The sequence below is a fragment of the Nothoprocta perdicaria genome, unplaced genomic scaffold, assembly GCF_003342845.1.
Source record: "Nothoprocta perdicaria isolate Ctin4 unplaced genomic scaffold, notPer1 scaffold_30, whole genome shotgun sequence".
Lineage (NCBI taxonomy): Eukaryota > Metazoa > Chordata > Aves > Tinamiformes > Tinamidae > Nothoprocta > Nothoprocta perdicaria.
Window position 1 is genome coordinate 249,764 of NW_020455533.1, and position 11,706 is coordinate 261,469.

The 11,706-nt window shown below is 40.8% G+C and overlaps 2 protein-coding genes across 2 annotated transcripts; both read right to left on the reverse strand.

Annotated features, from left to right (window-relative positions):
* Positions 1-1,164: 1,164 nt before the first annotated feature.
* On the reverse strand, positions 1,165-4,298 carry NUDT19 (nudix hydrolase 19). Its single transcript, XM_026042377.1, has 3 exons — positions 3,606-4,298; positions 2,760-2,967; positions 1,165-2,306 (listed from the first exon to the last, which is right to left on the reverse strand). The coding sequence occupies exons 1-3, from the start codon at positions 4,296-4,298 to the stop codon at positions 2,080-2,082; spliced, it is 1,128 nt and encodes a 375-aa protein (XP_025898162.1). The 3' UTR covers positions 1,165-2,079.
* Positions 4,299-7,264: 2,966 nt separating this feature from the next.
* On the reverse strand, positions 7,265-11,679 carry RGS9BP (regulator of G protein signaling 9 binding protein). The gene has a single exon (XM_026042329.1). It carries the CDS (start codon positions 11,657-11,659, stop codon positions 10,946-10,948), a length of 714 nt encoding a protein of 237 aa, XP_025898114.1. The 5' UTR covers positions 11,660-11,679; the 3' UTR covers positions 7,265-10,945.
* Positions 11,680-11,706: the final 27 nt, after the last annotated feature.

An 11,706-nucleotide genomic window follows, 5' to 3' on the forward strand; every position in this document is an offset into this window, starting at 1 on the left:
GCGGAGGTGAGGTGTAGTCCTTGGGCAGCAAGGAAGCAGCCGGCACTTCTTTGCTAAGGTTCAACGGTGATATTAAAAAAAAAAAAAAAATTAGGAGAAAATACCTGCTGTGAGTGCCTTCCAACACTTAGGCTTTAGTGAAAAGGTTATTTCAATTCCTCCCTCTTGAGCTCCCTGTGATAAGGCCGCTATGCGGTTGTTTACTCATTCCCCAGTTTACTGTTGCCCTTTTTATTGGACATCTTTTTTCAGCCCATCTTGTTTTCTACTCCTACACGATACTATTCCTGTTGGTAGTCTTTACATGGAGACTGGCTCATTATCTTTTGGAATTAGAGTCTATATGTTTAACTTGGCACTACAAGATACTTACTATAGGTGTATAACCACACATTTGTTTCCTTTAGTGCCCCCTCTCCTTTTCTCCATAGATGTAACATCTTTTTCTTTTTTTTTTTTTTTTTTGGGGGGGTCTTTTTACTGTCACACTCCCTCTAGTGGATCGTGTTGCTTTTATTACTGCAAAAGGAATACATTTAAAATCTAAATCTGAAGATAAAGAGGCAGAATATTCACCTAGAAATTATAGATTTAGTATTGTACTGTTTTTGACACATAGAACAAGTATTGTACTGTTTTTGACACATAGAACAAGCTGAATTATAATTAAAAGCTAAGAAATAAATGTTGGTGGGCAAAAACTTGCATAAGAAAATAACCTCTATTTATGTGTCTGACTCCTTTCCTAAAAGGATACTGTCCTAATAGCCACTTTCTACTGCAGCAGTAAGCTAGTAGAACACCACATAATAAACTGTTTCAATGGATCAGGAATATTTATCAGAGATATGGAAGTGGCAATGGGGTCTTCAATATCAGGAAAGGTCTGGGGACTTCCAGGCATAAGAAGATGGAAATAGTTTTCCAGTTGAAATGATTACTGCAAAGCAACTCAATTTAATTAAAATATTGTAGAACATTTTATTTTAACTGAAATACAGAACACAAAGTTTTCTGGCCAACTCTTCTGGCTCATATAAATAATTGTTCATTCTTCTTCCACATATAAGAGATTCCAAGTCACTACCCCCATTTGTTCCACTTGTAACAACAAAGAAACAAAACAGATCAAAAATTGTGGCTGCAATAAACACCAATATTTCCTCTGAAGTCTCTAAGCCTCATAACAAAGATATATTTAGGGAAAGAGTTACAAGGCAAAATGTGGGATGTTGAAATACGTAAGCAGGTGTTTCCATGACAGTAACTCTGAAGCTCTTAGTATCTTTCCCACAGCTAAATAATTTATTTTTCCTGTTTTTAAATTGCCATACATGCTTCAAAATAAGTATGTGAACAGAGAGAATGATTGCACTCAATCTGATAGCTGACTTAGCTTATATGCAAATTTCTACCTTTGAAAATTTAAGTTTTGCATAGATGACCATTAATAGAAACAAGAGAGGTATATCAGATATAAGCATTGCTTAAAAATCAAAATCAGAAAACAGACTGAATTTTAGCTAACAGAATTATATATACATATATATGGGTTTTCCCCAAAATGAGAGCAACTACATTGAAGAAAAATATAATAAGGATTTTATTCATTTATGAACACGTTATAGTTGTTCAAAAGACAACTCTGAAAAGCATAGTAAAATTATTTAATTAAAAATATATTTGTTCCATTTAATTTTCAGTGAGAAAAAAAAGGTGACCCAAAGGACCAATGTTACTGCATATTCCACTACTAGTATGTGAGTAATGTGATCGTGGTTTCATACAGTTACCATCCAATCACTCTTAAGTTTAATCAAGTAACAAAGTTGATGGTATTGTCAAGTTTTTAGTAGTCATGTATATCGTAACTGACACAACTGTGCAGTTTCAGAGAATCAAACAATTAAACACACATAAATCTCAAAGCTATATCCAAATGAAATGTTTTGGTGGTGCAATGAAATATATTACTCTGTGATTAAAAATGACAACTTGGTAACCGGTAGAGCAGACTGGAAACACTAACAGTTAATACATATATAATTAAACATATTCTAACTTTAAACCACATGTATGCTATAATCTGCTATTGAAATCTGAATTATTAGAGTTTAGCACCACTGGATTTTTATGTTTATATTTTGCTTGAATATTAACATAAACAGCAAGATCATGAGTGTTTTTTATTACAATCCTATGAAATATACTGCCCTCTTTCATTAGATCTTCAATTTTCTTATCTGTTGACAAGGTTATTTTCTTTTCCCCTGTATGATCTGGATCTTCTGGATACAGCTCATCTCCTGGGGAAGAAAAAACAACAAGATATGCATTGCCCAGTTTTCAACCTTTGGACTGAATGGTACTAGCGAATTTTAAATCTTGGTCAGTACAAAACTCAGTGGGAATAGATTTCCCACTTTCCCACTTCCAAAAGGAAGACCTCTGATACTCTGCAGATAAAAATGGAAGTAAGTTGCAATGACAAAACTTCTTTATGAATTAAGATAGTAGTGTCAACCATGTCATGGGCGAGGTTTAAATGAGATTAAGTACAGAAGTATGTACATAAGATTAAGTACAGAAGCTTTCTATATGGTCCAACAGCCCATCTGACTGGCCAACATGAACTGTATCAGAAAAGAAACATAAAGAGCAGGGTTAACTTGACTTCTAGGTTTTCACAGTTATTTAAGCCATGTAGCACAAACCCAAGCTTTTATTATATTTAAGAGAACTTTCAGTTGGTTTCCTACCTGGTAATAGCTGCATGTAGCCATCTGAGGCAGTTAAAATCACTGGCATCCAACGTTCACATCCTTCTAAAGCGCGCTCAGAGCTGAACTTATTTAGCTCTTGAAGTGAAGAAAAGTTGCCTAACCTACACAATTCGTAGAACTGAGGGGGAGCCAACCATATTTCCTGAGATTTGAAGCGTTCAACGGCTTCTGCAGGTGATAACCACTGTGGAAGGAAAACACACCTTGAAATAATAGCTTCATCAGCAGTTACTGAAAGTAACTTTGAAGTCCTTGCCCTTAATAAGAAGGCCTTCACAGAGAACAGCATGAACCACTCTTTTACTAACAAAAGCCACCCATCAACTATACCAAAACAAACTAAGCAAAATAAAATCAAAGTTTTTAAGAAGTTTGAAAAATGTAATAAAACCTGATAATGTAATTTTTCCCTTCATTTTACATGTAGGCATGCCAGCCACTGTAATACAAAAAGCAGAACCTCAGTGTGAACTCAGTTAACAGAGTTTGCTGCCAATTCTCCAGCAATTAATTATCTCTAAATGGCTGCTGCCTATACACAGTTTTCAGAGCAAGAATATCCAATTTATCACATATAAATATGGAGCTCTTTTAGGTGTTTAAGCGATTCCTAATCTTGATCTCATGTCATATGCTGCCTTCGATAATGTGAAATGCGTGACCAAGCAGGGGATTTCCATGATTTACCACCAGCAATTGCGGCGGGTTTCTGCCGTTGGTAACAACTAACGGGCTCGCGCACATTGGGAGCTCGGGCCTTGCAGACATCCCCCTACCCGCACGAGCGGCCAACCCCGCCAGCGAGCCGCGCCGCGCCGCTACCTGCGCGCCCGTCACCTCGCGGCCGTCGTGCGCGGCGCGCGCGGGGCGCCGCTCCACGCAGCACACGTAGAAGGCCGTGTCGTAGCGGCGGCCGCCGCGCCCCGCGCCGCCCGCCGGCGTCAGCCAGTTGCTCCACTCGCGCAGCGCCCAGATGTCGGGCGCGCAGCCGAGGTGGCGGCAGAGGCGCGGGAAGCAGCTCGCGTCGTGCTGCACGCGCCGCCGCCACGCGCCCAGCTCCGGCAGCCGCTCGGCGGGCAGCGCGCGCGCGGGGCCGCCCCCCGGCGCCGGCCCGCGCCCCGGCACCGCCAGCAGGATCCCCGCCTCCTCGAAGGTCTCGCGGATGGCGCAGATGCGGAAGGCGACCTCGGCGGGCAGCGGCGAGCCCAGGCTCTGCCGGTCGGTGGCGAAGAGCGGCGCCCGGCTGCTGCCCGGCGGCGGCGGCCTCACGAGGCCCAGGCCGCAGTGCGGCGGGGGCGGCAGCAGCTCCAGCCACTCGGCCGAGAAATCCGCCGCCTCCAGCAGCCCCCCCGGGAAGACGTGGGCGCCGGGCAGGAAGCCGCTGCGCGGGCTGCGCTGCAGCAGCAGCAGCTCGTAGTCGAAGGCGCCGAGCGAGGAGCGCGGCGGCCGCGCCGGCGCCCCCGCCGCCAGCAGCAGCGTCGCCGCTTCCCTCCAGTGCCGCAGCCGCGGGTTCATCGCGGGCGAGAGGCGGCGGCGGCCGCGCGGGCGCCACTGCCGCCTGCGCTCGCGGAGGAGCCACTGCAGGCGGCGGGCGGCCCGGGCTGGGCCCCAGCGGCGCGGGGGCGGAGCAGGAGCAGGCCGCGATGCCCCAATCCCCGCATTACCCGTAATCCCCTAAACGGTGTCCTCAGAGGGCAAAGGCTTAAGTAGAGGCACGGGATTTAAGGGCGCTGGGCTTGTGCGTGGCGGGCGCTGTCACTCCAGAAGCCGCTTCACACTTCCCGGGTTTGCGAGCACCAAGTTTGCTACAGTGCAATAGGAGAGATGTAAATATCAAATGGCTCCAAAGGCTTCACTTCCAGCCAGTGCAGGGCTGTGCCCCAAAAATCCAGGCAGGGCCAGGAGCCCCGATTTGCAGTGCCAATCCTTAACACCTCCATTGACCCAGGGCTGGGCGCAGAAATTTTACTTCAATTCTAAATAAACACAATGTTGATAATAAATAGCATGATTCTTCCTAATTCAGTTAAGCAAATGGCAGATTTTTAATTCTCATTTAGAAGATGCAACCTTTAGTTGCATCTCATTACCTCTAGTGACCCTTTAAGGAATCAATGTTTTCCATTTTTCTAAAGTCTCACAAGCAGTAACTGACATGGAGAGACAAGTATTGAAGTAATCTCCACATTGCTGAAATATAATCCCACAAAGAATCATTATCAGTGTGTTTGGTTTCCTTCATGTCTAGAATACATAGCAGTTAAACCACTTCATTTATGGTGCATCACTGCATAAATTATTGTGCATGTCTGCTGAGTGAGAGATCAGTCCAAATCATACCATTGTAATAGTTAACTTTAGATGAGAAACAAGGTCCATCATAATTTCACAAATTAATATGTTTTAGGTGTTTTTCTGTGAATTGCATACAATTACGGCAGGTTAGTTCCTGGTTTATTTGTTTGCATCTTCTTCTATCTCCATGCAGATATAGTGTCTATTAACAAAATGTTTTAGCCATAAATATCAAGTATCAAAAAGGAAGTGTTTAATGAACATATCTACTACTACTTAAACTGTTTTATTTCAAAATAGCAGATTTTAAAGCTCTTAGATTGAGTAGCTCATGCCATGCAATGAATAGCCAGAGGTAATGAATAATAAAAAGCAAATAGATTATTCTTGTACGTTCGATCAAGTATTGTTTCCAAAATGTGAATAAATGTAAACTCTAGAAAATGCAGATTTTAATTATAGCATCAAGACTGACTAACATGAAATGAATTTATAGCTACCTTCATATAAAATTACAACAGATCAAAGCAGATCAGAAAACTAGGTTACAGATAGCATTAACAACAGTGGAAATGTTCTGCTTCCAACAGACGCATAGTGGATTACAGCTTTCATGCAAACTGAAATTATGGTACTAATTCTGCAGACTTTAATTACATGACTAGTCTTTACACATTTAATTTCCTGCTAAACTGAGCAATGGTTTGTATGAATAAATATTCAGACTGTTTCCTTTAGGGCCCAGAACTCAGAAATATCTTGTGTATCTTTGTCTCTCAAATATGTATGTATGTAGTTACACATGCAGTTAACATACTAGATCTTTTTCATCAAAGGATTATGCTATCCGTTTATATATATCCCTATATATATATATATAATCCCTATATATATATATCCATATATAGATATATAATATCTCTCATATATCCATATATAGCTGCTTCAAGATCATATAAAGAAATTGCATTTAAAATTAATTTTTTTTTCCTAATGTAGCAGTATGGCTTTATCAATGCTACTCTATTAAAAAAAAAAATCTTGCGCTGTTTGTGCTTGGCTTTAGAAGGAGGTGGAGAAGAACAGTTTTATCAATTAGAGGCCATGTGACTTTTCACCTTTCCAAAGGCTTAATCAATGGTAACTGATTGAATTACATTTCCAGCTGCCTGACAATATTCCACAAAGTGTCAGAATGGATGATAGAATCCAGCCTTATGGGACCACCTTCTTCTAATAGAAAGTCTCTTGTCCTGTGGAAACAGAGAGAAAAAGGTTGCCTGTCTAATAACATTGACATTAACTTGTGACAAGTCAAAGTATTTTATTCTTAGGTAGACAGTTTCAGAGATGCTACTTTCTTTGTCACCCTGCATATAAGACACTATGTTTTACTGGGAAGCCATAGCTTAACATTCTGATAATGGTATACTATATTTGATAGAAAGCAAACTCTGGTGTTTGCATACATCTTTGCATGTACATGTGTGCATACATCTACTTTGCTTTTCTTGTCCTCCCCTGAAGGCTGATAATTTTGTAGGAGAAAAAGGCATTCTTGCCTAATCCCACTTTTACTGCGTGCCTACCATAGCAAATGCTGCTCACATGTACACTATTTTGTCCCGATCTCTTCCCGCATTAAAAGACTTACATAATCGTATTGAGAGAAAGCATTTAGAGATGCATAATCCATTGGTCTTCCTGAATGACTTTTTACATAATGAAAATCTGTGAAGGGTAAATATGTTGGCTAAGAGTTCCATTAACACTTTTTTTTTTCTCTTTCTCTGGAAAAGGTGTACAAACAAAACATACCTTATATGGGAGGGGAAAAAAGCCTGTAACCAAACCTTTCAGACTCTAAGCAATAAGCACTTGTTGAACCCCAAAAGTTAAGGACATCAGCCAATTTATTCATTTTTCAGTAATTCTTTTCACATAAAAAGCACTTCTCATATTTACGTGAAGAATTTTGAAACTTTTATTTCAGATTCATAATGCCACGAGTTTCATGTTACATTCAATTTACAAGATGAGGAAAGTCATTTTAATTATAGTTCTGTGTTTTTTTAGTAAATTAAAAATGAGTCTCAAAATGTATACTTATACTCTGGAAGTCCCAGAATAGAATTATAGGTTGTTGCATTTAACAGAAACAGTTCTGATCGCTTGATATAACCATTGATAGTTGTTGCTATCAATATCACAGAACCAAGTTTCACAGTCCTCACATTGCGTACATCTTTAGTTGCAGTGAATGGAATATTGGCGGAATGAAGGAGTACAGAGTTTGGACGCAGTAAGAATCTGGTACGTTACTCCAGCTTTCAATCTCCAAAGCAGCGGCCCCCTTTAACCCAGGCAACAACACTGAATAAGCAGTGCTGAAGGCATCGTACCTGTCATCCTGAATTCCCATGGTAGTGGTTTCCTAAGGCAAATATTTCTTGATTTGTCAAGACCACCGATTTACTTGCAGTATAAATCAACATGTATCACTCCATTCAAGTTTGGTAGTTTGAAAGGGGCCTGTAATTTAAGTCAGCGATAAGATTTAATTTGTAACAAACTTAGAAGACAAAAGAATTGAAGCAGAACAAGATTGAAATTAAGCAATGACGATTTTCTCTTGTAGTGAAAAAGACAGTGATATTCTCAGTCACTGATCAGCATCAGAGTATTGGTACCTTTATTATACAATTTAAATACAGAATATTTTGATGTACGACTTCACAGTTTTTCACTTGCAAAAATAGTGCTTACAATCTTTCTTGAAGCAGCAGTTTCTAACACATAAAAGAAAGTTTCATTGCCAATTCCAGTGTTTTCACGGCTAAATTGATAAAAATGTTTAATCCTTTTGATTTTGGAGGCCTCACCACCCTCTTGGTATTCTTTTTAGTAGAATATTCTGAGATGATTCAGAGCTATCTTACAATAATAGTGAAAAATAGTAAGTATAGTTTTTGCTCTCATTTCCAGCACAGACAAAATTCATTTGGTGGAAAGAATGTCATGGCCGGTGTAGCCCAAAATGTAGCCATAAATTGTACTTAGCAATTATTTATTTCAAAAACAAAGCAAAACCCCTGCTCCTTAGAAGGGAGATGTCACTATAGTACAGTAAGATAAAATCAATTCAGGGGAATTGTACTTCTAGGCAATGGTGGTTTCATGTTATTTTGAATTTGTTGACTGCTATGTCTCAGCTCTGTCACACTGAGTGTATACTTGATATCAAGTGGGTTTTTTTAGAAGATTAGTGTTGGGAACATTATCCATTTAGATGGTGCCAATCCTCTGTTAGCATTTTAATTAATCTTTTAATTTCGCATAGCCTGGATGTAAGATGGTACAGATTTATAGGAACAAATCAAAGATGAATATATTTGCAGACGTCTTTGAAGATTTGAGAATGTAATTTTTCAAGGTCTGTTCCTTTAAATACTAATGTGTATGGATAATCATAATGAAATAAGATTTACATAATTATAGGCTACTTGCTTGAAGTCCTGGGGTCTTGTACTATTCTAAATTCAAATAATTCACAGACTGAAAATGTACAGCTCATGAGATCACCAAGGCTTGCTGTTGAAGATGAGATTATCTATTTTTAAAAAATCTTCTATATAGCTAACCGTGGTTAAACAGTATACTACTTCAAGTATATAAAAAATGAGTGCTGTAGGTGTTGCCACTTCAGATCCACCCCACCCAGACTTGCATTATTTACGTTATCAGAACATTTAGTTAAATCATCCAGACTCAAAAGGATTGTTTAAGAAGCACAGTAGAGAATCTAACTTCTCTTCTACCTTTGTGTGGACTAAGTTAACAGGAGGATGCAGACAGTGAAAATACAAATTCTTAGTGACTGACAATAGCAATCCAAATGCGTATATTTTCTACAACTTCTGTTGTGTTTTGTGTCAATATATTTACTCAAAATGATTGTGAAGGAGATCTTCACGCATAAAGGTCAACACCAGACGATTTAATCATGCCTATGTCTGAATATATTAGAACAGTAGAACCAGTAAATGCAGACTTGACTTTTTAGTTGTTGTTTGGGATCTCTAAAACTCTAAATTTGCTAAATACCAAACACATCCTATAGAGTGATAGGAAAGAAAGGTGTGTGAAGTCTTATTACAGTGTGAATTCCCAAAAGAACGGAGCCTTGACTGGGCCAATGCGCAGAGCTCACATTATCCTTCCCAGGAATGGTATTTTATAAACTTAGGTTCTGCCCCCATGCCGCATTACATCTTCCCACCTACAAGTGACTAGATTCAAATCTAACAACCTTTTCTCCCCAAATCCAATTCCCTTAAGTTTTGAAGAAAGCTGTTTGCTGCAGTTTTTCAAATTATGGTTAGTTCTCAACTCAAAAAAAAAGCTCTTCCTCAAGACTGCTGTCAATATGATTTTGTTTAACAAGCATAAACTAGTAACTTCACCACATACATATGAATTTTTAGTATTTTGTCTATAATAATGCATCAGAATAGCTACTTAATAAAAAACCTGTATTACAGGGTCTTTATATTTGTCTGTAGAGTGCCCCATATTTCTATGGCACTATAAAATATGCACAGAATATATTTACCCATTCTAGAATGGGGAATGTGTGTTCACGTAACAGAACAAATTTCCATAAATTACGTAACAGAAAGCATAATACATAGGTCCTTAAATAAAACATTATAAAGTTTCTCTGCAAAGTCAGTGTCAGTTCTCACATTCTTTTTCCCCCATAAAACTGTCAAGATTTTATGCCATTCTTGCATTTTCCTCCCAAAACTTCAGTATATCATATTAATTGGGCCAGCTACAGGTTCAGTCCTCCAGGGTTCCTCTTCCCCAAATGATTAACTGGACAAAACTTTTAAGCTTTTTATGTTCTTCTGCAAGTAATTCAGGAGCTTGCAAAAATGTGACTGCACATATTTAAGGCCCTGCCTGCCACCATGAGAGAGTTTTTTGGATCTTTTTAAAGGTCTGCCTCTGCCATGGGTAGATTCAGAGCTGCCTGTAAAGTTCAAACTGTTGGCTTCTACAGAAAAAAAAATAATTTGAACCACTGATAAGAATGAGCCTTTCTGCAGGGGAAGATAAAAGTCATGGTAAACGTGGAATAGAAACAAGGGTCTTGTTAGTATTTTTCTAAATAAACAAGTCCCTGTGTTTTCTCCCTGGATCTGGAAAGCCATTAGTCATTAGCATATGTTGTACCAACCCATGCAACTGTACCCAACCCATGGGTTCTGTACCATCCAGGCTAAATCTAAACATATTTGGTATTAAATATTGCTTGTTCTGCTTCCTCCATCCTCCTCCACACCTCCCTCTGCCCCAGCCACTAATCACTGGGGTTTTCATCCTTACCCTCCTCTACAGTGTCTTGTGTGTTTCACGACAGATCTCCAGACATCCTACTCACTTCATCAGGCAAAACACCTTTGTTGGCCTCCAAATTCATGCTACTCTCAAATACTGTAAACAATGACCAGCAGCAAATAGCAGGAACAAAAAAATACAGGCTTCTGAGAAGAGTCTTCTATTAATAGCAGACAAATCCCTGTTACAGCCAGTACTGATAATACCCTGATACTTCAGAGTTAACCATTGCAAATCCAGCAAATAAATACATCCTATTCTGCAGTCCAATTTGCACCTTTTCCCTTGAAATATCAGAAAAAAAAAAAAAACAAAATATGTATTTAGGGTTTTGAGAGGCAGAAGTTTTGCTTTTTCAAGTGCTAGGTTTGAATTCTCAGCTCATCCAAGCGACCCGTTTCAAAATGAACTGTGAGGCATGAAACGCTCGAGACCGACTCGAGAGGGGCAGCTCTGCAGAGCCCCTAGGAGAGTTTTACGACGCACACTGCCAGGACGATAGCGATAATGAGCACGGCGGAGAAAATGATCCCAGCCAGGACTTTGCTGATATCGCAGAAGGATTTATTCTCCTCCACAGAGATCATGCCAATGGAAGAAGCGCCCACGCTCATGGTGGATTTGAGTTCAGCCCCAGGGTCCTGCTTAGCCTCCACTGTCCACTGCGGGACATTGACCTTCATTTCCATCTCGTACATCATCTCTCCCACCTGGTTGATCTCGTTTTCTAGGTCTTTCAAATCCACCACGTCTATATTGTGCTCAGCCTCGTACTTCATGTTCTGGACGCTCATGGCCCTGGCGGCCACGCCAGAGGTTCCCCCGCTCATGCCTGTCTGAATCAGGTGCTTTTTGGGGACGTTCAGCGGGAACTCGTGGCCCAGCTCCAGGGCTCTCCTCATGTCGATCTCCAGGATCTCTAGGCACGTGGAGAAAATCACCCAGAGCCGCTCGAACTCGGCCTTGTCCTCCTTACTCACGCTTTTGTCCTTCAGCACCGCGGTCAGCTTGTTCCTGTTGGCCACGGCCAGCTCCTGCGCCTTCTGCCGCGTCTTCTTGAGCTCCTCGCGCAGGTTCTGCGAGTCCGAGGTGCCGCCGATGGTGAGCACCATGTGGCGGTAGCAGGCGGTCACCTTGTTGAGCGCGTCCAGCAGCGCCTTGCACTCCTCCTTCACCATGGTGCCGGTGCCGGGGCCGCGGCGCCCGCCGCCGCTCACCCGCTGCC